The sequence below is a fragment of the Callorhinus ursinus genome, unplaced genomic scaffold (genome assembly GCF_003265705.2).
Source record: "Callorhinus ursinus isolate GAN/ISIS: 27379988/994484 unplaced genomic scaffold, GSC_fseal_2.0 scaffold31, whole genome shotgun sequence".
NCBI classification, from domain to species: Eukaryota; Metazoa; Chordata; class Mammalia; order Carnivora; family Otariidae; genus Callorhinus; species Callorhinus ursinus.
The window spans coordinates 13,166,985-13,185,233 of record NW_027397093.1 but is presented as its reverse complement, the minus strand read 5'-3'; the positions used below and the strand labels follow the sequence as shown (position 1 = coordinate 13,185,233).

General features: G+C 37.5%; 1 protein-coding gene across 3 annotated transcripts in view; it reads right to left on the bottom strand.

Moving 5' to 3' along the window:
- The window catches only part of ASCC1 (activating signal cointegrator 1 complex subunit 1), a 106,313-nt gene that overhangs the window by 49,674 nt on the left and 38,390 nt on the right, over positions 1-18,249 (bottom strand). For all 3 annotated transcript variants that reach the window (XM_025850173.2, XM_073878855.1, XM_025850175.2), the window contains exons 6-7: positions 10,175-10,311; positions 2,760-2,879 (exon numbers count right to left, since the gene is read on the bottom strand). In XM_025850173.2, coding sequence (XP_025705958.1) covers positions 2,760-2,879; positions 10,175-10,311 — 257 coding nt within the window. The remainder of the gene's footprint in view (positions 1-2,759; positions 2,880-10,174; positions 10,312-18,249) is intronic.

Here is an 18,249-nt window from a genome sequence, read left to right as displayed (position 1 = left end):
GGTAAAACTGTTGGCACCTTAGCATGAATTAAGACAGCAGCACCAAATTGTACTAGCAGTAGTATATTCTTCACTATAAATCCACAGTTTAAAAAAAAAAATCTAGTTTCATTTATCCTTGATGAAACAGTAAAAATGATCAATTTTATTAAATCTCAGGCCTTGAATAAATGCCTTTTTTTTTTAAAGATTTTATTTATTTATTTGAGAGAGAGAGAGAGAGCATGAGCAGAGGAGGGGCAGAGGGAGAAGCAGGCTCCTCTCTGACCAAGGAACCCAACAGGACCTGAGCCAAAGGCAGATGCTTAACCGACTGAGCCACCTAGGCGTCCCAAATACATGCCTTTTGAATATCCCTGTGGGATAAACTGGCAGTATGTATAAAGCAGCTGGGCTGTGTATCGAAGTAGATGGCTGTTGGGAGGAAAGCACTTGTGAGGTTGTCAGAGCTGGAGCTGAACTAGCCTCTTTATCCATGAACACCATTTGTATCTGAAAGAAGGACTGACAAATTAGTTATTCAGACGTGGTTATTTGACAGACATTATCTCAAGAAAGAACTTCAAGGAAAACAGTATTTTTGGCCAATAATAAAATTCAAGCTCTCAAGTGAAAATTAGAATTTTAGAAAATGTGTATCTGCTACCATGAGCTTGACAGCAGCTTCCTAATACTTAAAGACTGTGATAAAATTAGTAGCATAATACATTTTTTTAAAGATTTTTTTTTTAAATTTTTATTCATGAGAGACAGAGAGAGAGAGAGAGAGAGGCAGAGGGAGAAGCAGGCTCCCAAGGAGCAGGGAGTCCGATGCAGGACTCAATCCCAGGACCCCGGGATCACGATCTGAGCCGAAGGCAGACACTTAACCATCTGAGCTACCCAGGCGCCCTCAATTAATACATTTTTATAATTGCTTAGTGAAATTTGTCAACATTTGGAAGACCTGCAAAACTCAGCGAACCAGTATTTTCTAAATGACCAATACAAAACTGTACATAGGTTAAAGATCCAGTCAAAATGCAAAAGAGACCAACGGATTTTAATTTAAGAGTATGAAATGTTCACTGATCTCGTTTCTGATTTCACATTGCAAATGACCTTTTCGAAACTATAACTTGTCAAGTTTTAGTGTAGTACCAAATATCCAGAATTATCCGAAAAGACTATTAAAGTACTCTTCATTTTCCCAAATCCATTTTTGAGTGAGTCCAGATTTTCTTATATACTTCAGTCAAAACAACATAATGCATAGACTGAACACAGAAGCAGTTTTAAGAACCCACCTGTCTTCTATTAAGGAAACTTACAAAAATGTAAAACAATGTCTATCTTCTCACTAAATATTTTTGGTTTGGGAAATAGATTTCTCATGAAAAATATGTTATTTATGTAAACAAAAAAATATATTACTATTTTTAATGAACTATCAAATGTTAAATTTTGCAATCTTAACTTCCAATAAGGTAAATATTAATAACTATAACCCATATAGAAAAAGGCTCTTTGGTGTCCTCAATAATTTTTAAGAAATTAAAGTGATTATGTAAATAAAAAGTTTGAGAACTGCTACCTTATCATTCACTGTTTTTGTTCACAAAACTGAAAAGTAATCTACCCCATACACAGCAGCCGTACAACATGGTGAAGACATTTGGACAGCTACAGCTTACAATACAAAGTAAATGATCCATACCAGATACCAAATTCCAACCTGGTAGAAATGTTTTGGGAACAAAGGAACAATGTGCCCCTAATTTCTAAGGCAAGGTCATTAATATGCTATTTAAGCACATGCCAGGTATCTAAGAAAAGACAAATCTGGTCCAAAACACACACAACGCCTGATTCTGTATCGTCTTTTCCTACCTTCCTCCCAAAATTCACTTCCAATTGAATTGAGATAGGAGATAATTGAGATTATCAATTTGAATTGAGATAAGAGAAACTTTACAAGGGATCCTCTACAAAAGCAAATCAATTTGGGGGCCTGCCTAGAGACTTTGATTTTCTCTAGAGGGTTTCTGGTTCAGTGTGAGCTCTGTTCTAACCTGCCTTAATAAAAAGACCACAAAAACAAACTTCCAATTTAAGTTTGGCTCCTCTGCTCACTGAAGACCTTGACTAGACTAATAAATAGTGTTAACATTGGAAATCGCTCTGGATGTCTAGGTTAGCCTCAGAAATAGCCTGGGTTGCAGAGAATCTCTACAAGTGATCTAAGTGTGATAATAACACTAGTAAAAAACAGTAAACATTTGTTGATGTGTATTTCAAAACACGTTTGCATGCGCTAAGCATTGTTCTAAGCATTCATGTAAATTAATTTAATCCTAATAATCTTACAGAGTTACAAAATTAACTTAATCCTAATAATCTTACAGAGTTATCCCCATTTTGTCCTGGTATTCACTAGATCTGCATTATGTCACTTTTCCAACTACCATACTAAAATGCCATCCTTCCTGCCTCCTATAACCCTGAAAAACATGAAGAAAGCTTGTTGAGCTTATAAAACTAGATTGCTATAATCAATATCTACCACCCAAGTAACTCGATCATTATCAGATTAAAATCTGATACTTTTTCCTACAACAAATTCCTCTCTTAAGATATTAGCTTCCTATTTTAAGAAAAGAAAGAATTGACACTCTGTACAATAATAAGGTCTCAAAGAAAAGGAATCAAAACTTGTTGAACTTCTAGGAATACTTTTAGGAACTTCTTGATGAAAGCAAAGAAGCATTCCAGAAACATACCTGTTGGAGCCATCTTTCATATGGACTTTGGCATAAAGAACATCCACCATGCCAGGATCATCGTTCATGTATTCTATGCCTGCCATCTCTACTTCTAGGGGTTTCCCCCCAGAAATGCCACTGCAAAGGAAAAAACATTAGATTTTCATAAATGTTTAAGCTGAGTGCTCGCTTCGGCAGCACATACACTAAAATACTAAGCTGAAAGGGCCATTATATTTTAAACATGGTTATTATACAGTCAAATATTACAAAAATGAAATTGCTGGGTTTTTTTTTTACTAACAGTATTATCTAATCATCCTTCTAATTTCAAAATTAACATGTTCTATGCACACCGACTAGAAACACAATTATTTCCAAAGTCACACTATAGTTATCTCAATACCAGTTTATTAGTACTCAGAGGAAAAAAGCCAAGGAATGACAGTTCTGGTTGACAAAGACATTCACTCTGTTGCTCATCTCTCAGGTTTTACTTCATTATTTCTACAACCTGCAAACACCATTTTACTCATCTAACAATGGTGGAGGCATAAAGTAGTATCACATCTTTAACAGCAATTTGGGAATATTTATAAAAAGCCTTCAAGAACAGAAACCCTTTCTTGTGCAAGCAATTCGATTTCTAGGAGCCAAACCTAAGGAAATAATTATGAATTCAGCTACATATTCAATCACAGTTGATAAAGGAAAGCTCTTTACAGAAGAATTCCAACTGATAAATACAGAATTCCAACTGATAAATGCAGAAGTAATGACGAAATTAAAATATCACCATTTTGCAACCCCTGACGAAATAATGGATGAAGACAATGATTAGTGATGGCTGCTGAAACTTAACAGCAAAAGATTGGAGAAATATAAAGATCCCTATAGAGGGCTGACCACACCTGAGCCCACTGGTCAGGCTTACCACACAACACAAAAAAGAACAGCCAGACAGTACACACTTTCTGATATGATGTAATAGGTTATACTCAGACTCATGAAAAATAATTTATGCATAGGGTTTGACTGAGGCATTGTTTGGAGCAACCAAAGATTGGCAACAGATTAAATAAATACTCATTAGGGTTTTAAGAAAAGGTGCACAACAATGTGCATGCCATATATTACTATTTGTGCAAAAGATGGGGTAAGAAATATATATATATATGTACTCATATATGTATACATTTCCTTGTACATAAAATCTCTGGAAGGATACAAAAAACTGCTAAAATTTGTTGCCTTTAGAGAGGAGAGCAGGGTGCTTGGTGGGAATGGCAGTAGGAAGGAAACTCTTCACTGCATATCCTTTGTATCTTTAAAATTTTGAACCATACAAATGTATTATCCATTAAAAAGTTAATGAAAATATAGAAGCAAAAGAAGCCAAACACAAGTTTATCTACTGCACATATATGCAAAAGAAGCCAAACACAAAAATGTATATATTGAATGATTTTATTTATATGACATTCAAGAACAAGCTAAATTAATCTATGGAAACAGAAATCAGAACAGTTATTTCTGGAAGAAGTGAATTTACCAGAAAAGGTCATGAGGGAATTTCACAGTGATGACAATGTACTACATCTTGATTTGGCTGAAGTTACATGAGTGCATACATTTGTTAAAATTCATCAACTACACTTAAGATCTGTGCATTTTACTATAAGTCAATTACACCTCAAAGAAAAAATACACACATACATATAAAAGAGTGTGAGGGCCTTAATAGTAATTATCTTTAAGTAGTAAGATTAAAAGTGGTATTTTTTTATGTCTGCAACTTTGACTTTTCCAAAACTCGTATGTATTACTTTATTTTAATTGAAGTATAACTGAGATACATTATATTAGTTTCACGTGTGCATGTTATTACTTTTCTGTTACATAAAGCCTCACCATCCTTCTTCTTCCCAGACCCCTTACACAGACTTATACTTCAACCAGAAATGGTCTTGCAGTGCCAAGCTGAAACCCAGTTAAAAATCAGCTCACCACCACAGTCTTCTGCAAGCCCCACGAGGCCAGGAAGTCTATCCATCTTGTCTACTCCTATATCCCCAGCACCTGGCACAGTACCTTCTATAAAATAGGTACTCCATAAATCTCTGTTAAACACTGATCAGATGTTCTACTCTAAAGAGAGAAACTTTTCTGGACAATTTTGAGAAGAATGTGGACACATCCCTATATGTCATTGAAAACCATGTGGTACTACTCAAAGACAAAAGGATATTAGGACCCACCAAAAGGCAATTCTCAAAAAAGCAAAGCAAAAAAGTTCTCTTGATACTGAACCAAGGCCATAGGGAGACCCTTTGTAGCCTAGGAATCTTCGCGGCAAAGATTCTCTTAGCGGCGCCTGGGTGGCTCAGTCAGTTAAGCGTCTGTCTGCCTTCAGCTCAGATCATGATCCCAGAATTATCGAACCCCACACTGGACTCCCTGCTCAGTGGGGAGTATCCTTCTCCCTCTCCCTCTCCCTCTGCCTCCCCTCCTTCTCAAAGAAATAAAATCTTTTTATTCTTAAAGATTTTATTTATTTGACAGAGAGACACAGCAAGAGAGGGAACACAAGCAGGGGGAGTGGGAGAGGGAGAAGCAGGCTTCCCGCGGAGCAGGGAGCCCAATGTGGGGCTCGATCCCAGGACCCCGGGATCATGACCTGAGCCGAAGGCAGATGCTCAATGACTGAGCCACCCAGGTGCCCTCAAATAAATAAATAAATCTTAAAAAAAAAAAAAAAAAAGGATTCCCTTAAAACTTCAAGACCATATTATTGCACAAGACCAGGATTTCTTTCAGTAAGAAACTAAATAACTATTTTGGACAGATATTCAAGAAAAATTATTGCCTTCATTGTAAATAGCCCTATTACCACCTCTAATAAGTGGGATATTCCAAAATACAAGCCAAGCTCTAAACTACTGAGGCCTGTAGCTTCAACCAACAACACAGTGTATCTCAATCAAAGTAATAGCTAAAGAATTCAATATGAAAGACTGCCATTCAATCCTATCAAAGTGCAGCCAGCCAAACTTACATGAGAAAAACAGTTTAATACTAACTATACATTCCTCTACTGGCTTTAGCTCTAACCCTGCATAACCACACCATTGGTTTAGTTTCCCACTAAAATGTTTTTACTGGGGGCGCCTGCGTGGCTCAGTCGTTGAGCATCTGCGTTCAGCTCAGGTCATGATCCCAGGGTCCTGGGATCGAGCCCCGCATCGGGCTCCCTGCTCAGCAGGAAGCCTGCTTCTCCCTCTCACACTCCCCCTGCTTGTGTTCCCTCTCTCGCTGTGTCTCTCTTTGTCAAATAAATAAATAAAATCTTTTAAAAATAAATAAATTTAAAAAAATAAAATGTTTTTACTGGATTATGTCTAATGTTATACCCTCAAATTCTAGGGATCTATACAAAAGAGAACCATGTGAACAATGTTTTTTTATCTTCTGTAAAATTCCTGTTGAAGACACTGCTCATCATCATTTTAGGTTAATATTTACATGACAAGTTTTCCTCGGATTGAGAAAGAGCAAAGGATTCTCTCCTAAAAACTTGTTATGGGTGCCTGGGTGGCTCAGTTGGTTAAGCGACTGCCTTCGGCTCAGGTCATGATCCTGGAGTCCCGGGATCGAGTCCCGCATCGGGCTCCCTGCTCAGCGGGGAGTCTGCTTCTCCCTCTGACCCTCTTCCCTCTCGTGCTATCTCTCATTCTCTCTCTCTCTCAAATAAATAAATAAATAAATAAATAAATAAATAAATAAATAAATAAATCTTTAAAAAAAAAAAACTTGTTATGTTCCTTTTTATCAGATAAGAACTAATAATAATCGATGTGTTTCTTTCTGGAAGGTAGTTCAAGTATACCAGGGCTTGAAAACTACTAAATTCTATTCCTCAAGTACAATTATAACCTTTCCTTGGTTTTCAGGTAAACATTTTCTCCCATTCCATCTTTATGGTTTCTGAGCTCCACGACTTTAACATTTCTTTTGCATTATGTCCTCACCCTGAACCACCTCAAATCTTTAGAATGAGATGCAGTACCAAGAACAACAAAAAATAAAAACAATGAAATAGATCTAAAGCCTGCCTTACGAGTAGGATCAGAAACTCTTCTGACCTTCCCTAGGATTTACCAAGAGGGAGAGAAATTCGGTGGTTTGCCTGGTAAATGCTCTTTGTCTTGGTGACAAAATTATTCCACCCAGGACACCAGTGAGCATACTTTTCAACTAAGTGACATCTGAGGCAATGATCAGGAGGCAACATTTGTCCATGGGTATTTTCCTTTTCTGTCCTTGCTCTTGTCCCTTTTTACCTTATTATTTGGTGTTACCTCAGGCCTACAGGGAACACTTAGGTACGAGAAAAGTGATACTGGAATTTAAAAGTACTGCATATTTGTCAGACTATATACTCAGAGCCATTGCACTGTTTGTGCTCTACATTACACAAAGAAAAGTCACAAGGGAGACATTTAGAGCTTCAGCATTTACTGAACACTGAATAATTCATTTGAAATCGATAGAGCTACATGAGCCGTTAGCTTAAGAACTGAAATCAAAGTTCTGTTTCTGGTAGGTAACATTCCTTAAACTCAAAAAACATCCCAAAATTTAAAACAAATATTCAACTACCCATTTCTTTAAAACATCTATATAGCAGCACAGTTTTAATTCAATCTGAGTCTAGCCCCATTTATTTAACACCTCAATTTAAAAAGCCATCTAACTGTAGCCAACTACAGCATGTTATATATTAGTCTGTTCAATTTCAGTGTTTTCCTTTCTTATATTTTAATTTGGAATCTTTACATCATAAAAGGTTCAGATTAGAAAGGCCATTATTTACTCACAGTCTAAGTATACCAAGTACAAAGGCTGAGATCAAAGAGTAAGAATAAGGAAGGGAAAAAAGTTAAATGACACATTTTACTCACCAGGGCTATTACATAAGTGTGTGCATGTGTGTGTTCGCGTGCACAAGTGTGTGTGTGTACATGTACTTTTCTTTAGGAAACATTTTTTCCTTTTACGAAAACAAGGCACTTCTAACCAATCTCAACAGCCAATTCTGATTCTCATTCTAATAAATTAATTTTGCACTATGTACTTTTTAAACAAGTTTACGCGGCAGAGGAGGTGGGAGAAGAGGCCTGGAGAGGCTTACGTTACTTGCTGGTTTCAAATCTTTCCAGCTTTTTGAAAAAAGCATCTTCAAAAAAATTTCTGCCTGCACTGCAGATTTCTGGCAGTGTAACTTTGTCCTATTTCAAAAGCTTTGCTGAATTTGAGAAACTACAATTACTGTTTTCATCCTGTCATGTCAAAAATTCTTAGGAACTATTAAGGCTGCTCTTCATTTCCTATGCACACCAACCCTGACATGCTTAAAGGGCTCAGATTTGGCATTTAGTCACAAAAGGCACCAAAAGACATAAAACGGAGGAACTCAGCTAAATCCTCCCATAGCTCAGGATAAAGCTTCAGTGATTAAAAACCTGTGACCTGATTTTCATAGGTAAAAAAACAAATACTTCCCTAAACCAATATTTTATCTACCTTTAAATTTCTTCTTAGCAAGATTATCCTAATGGCAGCCAAGAAAATGCAGCTGCTTTCAGTTACATTTAGCCAAAAAGTGATCTGGAAATAAGGTATCAAGACTAACTCTTAAACCAGGTAACATTGCTCCACTTTGTAAGGTAAAGCATAAAGTTTTATCTTAGGTAAGGAAGTTGTAAATACTTAATTGCAAACACCCAATTATTCTGAATTTTAGGTTAAGATGGAGAGAAACAGTTATGTCCTTCAGTGAGCAAAGATCAGGACAAAGAAGTATTCTTTGCAGACTGCAAATCCAATCAGCTTATGATTTTGCTCAAGAAAAATATCTTGCCTTCAAAACAACTGGGAAAGGAGAACTGGCCCACGTATAAGTCATTATGTTACACAGTTTCATACACAACATATACATGAAAAAATTTCTAATCCTTTTACCTTGTCTTTTTTTTTTTTTTTAAGATTTTATTTACTTATTTGACAGAGAGAGACACAACAAGAGAGGGAACACAAGCAGGGGGAGTGGAAGAGGGAGAAGCAGACTTCCTGCCGAGCAGGGAGCCCGATGTGGGGCTCTATCCCAGGAGCCTGGGATCATGACCTGAGCTGAAAGCAGACACCCAACAACTGAGCCACCCAGGCACCCCAATCCTTTTACCTTGTCTTATGCAATGAACTAGGGAACCCATTTCTACAAGGTCATATTAAAATAGCATGAGACCTGAATATTATAACTGAATTAAAAAAAAACCACTTCAACTGAGTCAGTTTTCCAATTTCTCTTATTCTTCATCAATCTTAAGAAAAAGAAGCAAAGGGTAGGGAAGGGATGATTCTTTAAAATAAAGCTGTTAGGTCAGATATACATGTAAATTAAAATTTTATAGTAAAAAGAGTAACAACTCTGACCCCAGAAGAGCAATGTTTTCCCTGAGCTAAAACAGACTGCTTAGACAGTTTTTGGCATTCTTAGAAAACTACCTGTACTTAAGAAAGAAAATTAAAGTGCATTTCTTGAAATACAATGAAGACCTTTGTAAGGAATCATGTTATATAATATTTGAGTTACTCTGGTAACAGTATAATGGCTCTCAGAGAGCCTCACATCTTATTCTCTGGAATTTGTAAATATGCTACCCTACATGGCAGACAGACTTTTACAGATGTGATTAAGGTTAAGGACTTTGAGATGGAACGATTATCCTGGATTATCTGGGTGGGCTCAATCAAATCACGAGTCCTTAAAGGCAGTGAACCCTCCCTGCTATGGCCAGAGATAAAGATGGGATAACAGAAGGGTCAGAGAGAAGGAATTCCAGCTTCTATTGCTGAAGATGGAGGAAGGGGGTCACTAGCCAAAGAATGTGGGTGTGGCCTCTAGAAGATGGGCTTTAAAAGCAAGGAAATGAACTCTTTCTTTGAGCCCCGAGAAAGGAACACAACCCTGCTGACACTATGATTTTAGCCCATATCAACTACCCCACAGAACTATAAGATAATAAATTTTCACTGTTCTAAGCCACCAAGCTTGTAGTAATGTGTTCGCCAGCATAAAAAACTAGTACAGTATCCTATACCCTATAATGGGATGTCCTGTTAACAAAATTTGTCAACTGAACTAGTATAATTTAAGGTAGAGTCTTTCCATAAAAATTTGTAAATATATGCTTTAAATCCATTTTAACCCTTTCAGACAATGGTCCAATATTAAGTGTTACAAGTGGGTGAGTCAACAGACCTTGTTGCCATGTGACAAAAACAAGTTTGCCTAAGTGCAAAAACAAGTCTGTGATACCAAAGAGAAGCCAGTACAAGGTGACCACCCTTCCCCATTCCTGTAGATTACTCACTCAATGAATTCCTCTTTACACTGCTGTAGCATCTCACATGTCTGCTGGATCTCTTGCTCACTCAAAAGCACCAACATTCCAATGGTTAGGTGAAGCTTTTTGGGATTCTGGAAAATGGTGCTATCAACCCCATGATCCTGTTATCAAAGAGAGAAAAACAAAAAACTCAGCCCACATTAAAGTAAATGGCAGGAATAGAATTTAGAGTCCAAAGGTAAGCCCACATATCTATGACCAATTGATTTTCAACCAGATAACAAGACAATTTAATGGAGAAAGAAGAGTCTCCTCAAAAATGGTGCTGGGACAACTGAATAACCACTTGCAAAAGAATGAAACTGGACCCATACCTCATACCATATGCAAAAATTACATCAAAATGGATTAGTGACCTAAATACAAGAGCTAAAACCATAAAACTCTTAGAAGAAAGAGTTTTCTTAGGGGAAAATCTTTATGACCTTGGACTTGGCCATGGATTCTTAGATAGGAATTCAACAGTCTGGGCAACAGAAGACAAAAACAGATAAATGAAACTTCACCTAAATTAAAAACCTTTGTATATCAAAGGACACTATTAAGAAAGTAAAAACACAACCTACAGAATGACAGAAATATTTGCAAATCATATATCTGATAAAGGTGTATATCCATAATATATAAAGAACATAACTGCACAACTAGAAAATAAAGAACCCAATTTTTAAAATAGAAAATGAACTCGAGGGGTGCCTGGGTGGCTCAGTCAGTTAAGCATCTGACTCTTGATTCTGGCTCAGGTCATGATCTCAGGGTCATGAGATCGAGTCCCACCTTGGGCTTCACCCTGAGCATGGAGCCTCAAGATTCTCTCTCTCCCTCTGCCTCCCCACACTCAAAAAAAAAAAGAAAGAAAGAAAGAAAATGAACTTGAGTAGACATTTTTCCAAAGAAGACATAGAAATGGCCAATAAGCACATGAAGATGTTCAACTTCGTTAGTCGTTAGGAGAATGCAAATCGAAACCACAAAAAGGTACCATTTCATATCCACTAGGCTGGCTATAATCAAAAAAGCAGAAAATAACAAATGCTGGCAAGGATATGCTTAATGGGTACAGAATTTCCTTTTGGGGTGATGAAAATGTTTCAGAATAATACACAGCTGGTAGTTGCACAACTCTGTAAATGCACAAAAGGCCACTTTAAAATGGTTAATTTTGTGTTACATGAAATTTACCTCAATAAAAAAATTTTTTAAAAAGGTAACTGGTAGCCTGAAAGAATGGCATGCCCAAGAGAAACAGAATGCCATCTAAATGTAGGCTCTAAGAATATCTTTTGCTCCTTTATCAACTTTGCTGGCCCAGAGCAACTGGGCCTCTTACACGATTCCCTAAAGAACGATATACTCTATAAAAAACACCATTTCTATCTTAGCAGACACTGCAGGTAAAATATTATGTGTTAAGAATAAATTCTCCCAAGCAGAGAAATGAGTGAAAAATGACTTTGGAGAGATATCCAGACATTGGAGTTGCCATATCAAATACAGTCATCCTTTTTTGTCATTCATTATTCCTTGCACTTTAAAACATTTGTCTCTGGGTAGCAAAAATAGTAAATATATGGGAGCCTCGGTGGCTCAGTTGGTTAAGCAGCTGCCTTTGGTTCAGATCATGATCCCAGAGTCCTGGGATCGAGCCCCGCATTGGGCTCCCTGCTCTGTGGGGAGCCTGCTTGTCTGTGGGGAGCCTGCTTCTCCCTCTCCCTCTGCCTGCTGCTCTGCCTACTTGTGCTCCTTCTCTCTCTCTCTCTGTCAAATAAACAAAATCTTTTAAAAAAAATAGTAAATATACTCATAAATCTCCCTTTTTAAAAAAAACTGAATGAAATTCACTTAACAATTAACCATTTTAAAGTGTACAATTTAGTGATATTTATTGTATTCACAATATTGTGCAACCATCAGTCCTCCTTAGTTTCAAAACCTTTGCATCCCATAAAAACACTCCATAATCATTAAATAATCATTCCCCATTCCCTATCACTCATCCCCTGGTAACCTCTAATTTGCTTTTTGTCTCTTTGGATTTGCCTATTCTGGATATAGCATATAAAAGGAATCATAGGGGCGGCTGAGTGGCTCAGTTGGTTAAGCGACTGCCTTCGGCTCAGGTCATGATCCTGGAGTCCCAGGATCAAGTCCCACATCGGGCTCCCTGCTCAGCAGGGAGTCTGCTTCTCCCTCTGACCCTCCCCCCTCTCATGCTCTCTCTATCTCATTCTCTCTCTCAAATAAATAAAATAAAATAAAATCTTTAAAAAAAATAAAATAAATAAAAGGAATCATAAAATATATGACTGCTGTGTCTGGCTTTTTTCACTCAGTATGTATTCAAAGTTCATCCAAATTGTACCATGTATTGGTACTTCATTACTTTTTATGGCTGAATTATATTCCATTGTTTATATATAACATATAACATACAAACTTGTTTATTCATTCATCCCTTAATGGCCATTTGTGTTGTTTCCATCTTATGGCTATTATGAATAATGCTGCTATAACCATTCATGTACAAGTTTCTGTGTTACCATGTTTTCAGTTCTTTTCAGTATAAACCTAAAAGTGGAACAGCTTGGTTAATATAATAATTCTAATGCTGGGTTAATATAGTAATTCTAATGCTTAAATTTTTGAGGAACCACCAAACTGTTTTCCACAACAGCTGAATCATTTTACATTCTTAGCAGCACTGTACAAGGGTTCCTATTTCTCTCCACCTTTGCCAACACTTACTACTTTCCTTTTAAAATTTTATTATAGCCATCCTAGTGGGCATGAAATGGTATTTCATTGTATTTTGATTTGCATTTCCCTGTTGACCTATGATGTTGAATATCTTCTCATGTCCTAGCTGGACACCTCCTCTGGAGAAATGTCTATGCAAATTCTTTGCCCATTTTCTATCTTTTTATTGTTGAGTTGTATAAATTCTTTAAATATCCTGACACTAGGGCGCCTGGGTGGCTCAGTTGGTTAAGCGACTGCTTTCGGCTCAGGTCATGATCCTGGAGTCCTGGGATCGAGTCCCACATCAGGCTTCCTGCTCAGCAGGGAGTCTGCTTCTCCCTCGGACCCTCTTCCCTCTCGTGCTCTCTATCTCTCATTCTCTCTCTCTCAAATAAATAAAATCTTTAAAAAAAAAATAAAATAAAAAATAAATATCCTGATACTAGCCCCATGTCAGATCATGAATCCCTTTTGAAGGAAGTAGGTCTCAAGTTTCATTATATTCATCCCGCAAATGAAGACAAGAAAAAGAGTTGAGAATCTTCTCCTCCAACAAGAGCAAAACAGGAATTTTATCTCTGAATTGCAAGTTTTGGTCCCATAATCTGATTCTTGGGCTAATAAACCACCCCAAAGGCAGAGAAATATATCTATCAAACACAGATAGCTTACGTTCTGTTCTTGGCTTGCCTAAGACTGCCTAATTTTTGCCTTGGCAATGGGAGTTAATAGATTATTCATTTTCTAAGTGTTAATGGAGCTTGAGCTATTTTTATATCTGATGAAGAGTTTTGTGATTCTACACATCAACCCAAATTGCCTCACTTAATGAAAGTGATTTTAAGGAACAATCAGCTTTAAATGTTTCAAGGAAGGCTAAGTGCAATGTTTATCACCCCAGTTGCTCTAACCCATGACAGAAACTGTCACTTTAGAAAGGCATGCGAAGTGTTAAAAAGTCCCTCAAATGATTCCAATATGCACAACTCCATCCCAAACTACAGTTGAGAATTGCTCCCCTAGTAATAAGAGCTAATATTTTTTTAGTCCTTATTCTGTTCCAGGCATTTCCTATGCACTTTACATAGACAAACAGCCTATGAGGAAAGATGTATTATCCCCATTTTACAGATGAGGAAACTGAGCTGAGGCACAGAGAAATAAAGTCACTTTCCCAAATAACACTGCTAGTAAGGGATGAAGCCAAAATTCAAACCCAAGCAGTCAGGCCACAAGCCTACACTTTTGATCAATATTATATTGCCTCACTAGTAACAGCCGCCTAGAGGAGGATGGAATAAATGTGATCATCACCCAGAGGCAAGTCCTCACACATTTCAACAAAGCTCACACAATAAATGGATCTGATCACTAGATGGAGAATAAAGCAAATCTCATAATTCTCTGAAAAGTGATATTTGCCTTTCCTTGATGTGACACCACAAAAGCATGATCTATAAAAGAAAAAAAAAGGGATGAATTCAACTTGATCAAAATTAAAAACTTGTACTTCAAAAGACTCCATTAAGAAAATGAAAAGACAAGCCACAGAGAAAACTATCTGGGAGAAAAATACTTACAAATCATCTATCTAGTAAATATAAATACATAAAAATTCTTAAAATTCAATAATAAAAAGATATATGATTCCATTTAAAAATGAGCAAAGAACCTGAATAGGCATTTCACCAAAGAAGATATACTAATGACTAAGAAACATGTGAAAAGATGCTCAATATCATTAGTCATCAAGGAAATGCACATCAAAACCAAAAATGAGGGCACCTGGGTGGCTCAGTTGGTTAAGCGACTGCCTTCGGCTCAGGTCATGATCCTGGAGTCCCGGGATCGAGTCCCGCATCGGGCTCCCTGCTCAGCAGGGAGTCTGCTTCTCCCTCTGACCCTCCCCCTCTCATGTGCTCTCTCTCTCTCTCTCATTCTTTCTCTCAAATAAATAAAAAATCTTTAAAAAAAAAATGAGATATTGCTTCATGCCCCATCAGAATGACTATAATCAAAAAGACAGTAAGGACATGGGGAAACTGAACTGCTCCCACATCGCTGGAGTAAAAGGTCATGACATACACAACGCATTCTAAAGTGGTTCAGAAAGAAAGAAAAACAAGAGGAAGAATGATAAAACAGAGTAAAATACTAACAATAGGTGAGTATGACTAAAGGGTACTATCCTTAGTCTTACAACCTTTCTGTGAGTTTAAAATTATTAGTATCCTATTGCTGCTATAACAAATTACCACAAATTTAGTGGTTTAAAACAACACAAATTTAGGGTGCCTGGGTGGCTCAGTCGTTAAGCATCTGCCTTCAGCTCATGTCATGATCCCCGGGTCGTGGGATCGAGCCCCGTATCGGGTTCCCTGCTCGGCAGGAAGCCTTCTTCTCCCTCTCTCACTCCCTCTGCTTGTGTTCCTGCTCTCACTACCTCTCTCTGTCAAATAAATAAAATCTTAAAAAAAAACAAAAATCCACAAATTTACTGTCTTACTACCTAGCAAAAGAAAGCTCTAGAACTTTTCCTTCCTTACCTTATTCTTTGAGAGCCTATCACTTCAGTAAACCTGATTTCACTTGCCAAGAAAACACTGAATACTGGGAAACAAAACACAGAGAACAAAAAAGAGCAGGAAAAAGAACAGACGGGATACCTTTAAAGGCTACACAATCTGAATTCTTTTGGAGAACCTTGAGTCATAAGCCTTCAGTTTTTAATTGTATTGGAAGTCATATAATTTATACGTAATCTTACTGGACAGTCTTTTAATAAATGGAGAAACACCCTGAATTTTAGCAATACCATCTATGAAGAAAGCTTTTTCTTTGACTAAATTATCTAAATTTACTGTGGAACCAAACAATCTTCAAGGCAATGGCATAAATCTCTAGAGCCACAATTTTTCTTTGCTCGGAATATATTATATTCCCACCCACAAGCCTCTTGACTGAAATGAATAAAGACCAACAGCAAATTCTTTACTCCGGGGTTTTAATTACACTGGGCCCAGCTCCAAGTTCACCATTACTCGGAACTAGAACTATTTCACTCCATTAGGTTGGACAACCAGGCTGGTGCCTGAAAATTCAAATGGTGGTGACTTTCCACCCAACAAGAAGCAGCAAAGGGTGAAATAACAGAATTCCCTAGGGCGGTTTGGTCTAGATGAAGAAAAAAAAAAAGAAAGAAAGTGTTTCTTCATGGCTAAGTCATCTCTAAGGTGTTTCTTTATTTGTTAAATAAGGTCTCATCCAAGGAGAAAACGATGCACAAGATACCTCCCCAGAAAGTTTGTGTGCAGGCTTAAGCCACAGTTCAGAGTTCCAAGTCGCATCCGAACTCAGCAGTCCCAGGTGCAAAATCTTACCCCTGTCATTCAAACGGCAGCTCCATGATCTACCACTAGCAATTACCACAACCTCTTCACTGATTGCACTTTTAATCTGGCACTTGGGCTCCACCGGGGCAGAACTGCTATCTATCAGCATGAACAATTAACAAGGAATAGCGAAATCTAAAAATGCCAAACTTGGGGAAAAGGCCAGGAGAGGGAAGTATGGATTAGCCCACCATGGAGCATTCATTCATTCTCTCTGCTTCCTTAAAGCCCCAGGTAGAACTCAATCATCCTCTCTGCACAGATGGGCTGTAACACAGGTGCACCCGCCAGAGCTGTCAGCTAGCAGAAGGGAAGCCTCTGTGCCATTACACAGGAGTTAACGAGAATATCTAGGCATCTAACCCAGACCTGTACCACCCAGAAGCACTCTGACTTGACAGGACATGCTGACAGCCAGAGACAAAACAAAACAAAACCAAAACTTCCTCAAATTATATTCACAATTATCATCTTCTAGGAGCTCCAGGCATAACAAAGGTTTGTGATTTAGCTATAAAAGGCCTTTAAACCGGGAATACAGGGTCTAAGGTTTTAATTCCAACTCTGTTACAAACCAGCTGTAATTAGGCAAGCCATTTCGCTTCTCACGACCTTGGTTTCCTCCTCTGTGACATAAGGGAAATGGCCTAGTTTACCTCCAAGTCAAAGGTCCTATAAATTTTTTACATGCTCCCACAAAACCTATAATTTAAGTATGAAATAGGTATTTGTGAGGGATCCACCAATTCACTTCCTGATCTTCCACACAAAGAAAGAGAGGAAATAAACTTGGGAGCCTTCCCTATGCTCATTATATTTTCTTTCCTTTTTTATGGTCAAATCCCATGAAATCACTTCTGGGCAAGTGACATAAATCTCATTCACATAGGTAACCTATTCGAACAAGGCAGACTGGTGAGAAAAGCATTTGACTTTGCAACCAGACAGGCCTATGTTCAAATTCTAATTCTGCCACCTATCAGCAGGGTGACCCGAAGTGAGTTACTCAATTGGTCAGGAACTTCAATTTCATTATCTATAAAAAGGACATTTCCCTCTAGAAGTTGTTCTGATGATTAAAAGAGACATGTGTGATGCCTCTGGTACAGAGCAGTATGGAATAAATACAGGCTTCCCCAGCTTCCTGCTTCTTACATGACCATGAACCACTCTAAGCAAATACTAACTTTGCTCGCCTTTATAAAGCTCCAACAAGAGCTAAATTAGGCTCTGCTGAGTCATTTCTATTATTCCTTAATGTTCACAAAAGCTGACTTTGAGTCTCTATATGTTATTAATAAAATATCTTAAGTTGAATAAGCTTCAGAAAACAGAGTTTGGATTCTTCTGGCTTATAAATTCTATACAGACATAATTACAGCAAAGTGGAAGTTCTTAAAAACAAAGGACAAATATTCAAACATCAGATTTTACACTGACCGGAAAAAAAGAATGCACTGTCTAAATATCCATACCCATGAAAAAGGAGCAAAGAGCATCTCCCCTTCACTAAAGGATGCATTCCTCTTATCTTTGATGAGAACAAGGAAGAGTTAAACCAACTTTTCTAAAAACTTAACTATTCCTCTGTAAGTTTAGTTGTAAGCACTAACTAACAATCCATCTATCAACTTACATTTATTCCCAAAGACAGACACTGATCACTCGATCATTAGTAATGGGTTAACAGTACACCACCTCCTCAAGCCAAACCCTTAACTTCTTCTGGATGCCATGCTTTCCCTCATTTCCCATACTGTAATCTGTGGTGTTACTACAGAAACAGCTAACACATATACAGCACTAGCTATGTGCCATGCTCCGAACATAGCTTAAACACCTTAATTTATTAACTCACTCTTTGTATCAACAGTAAAGATGAGTACTGTTATTATTCCCACCTTAGAG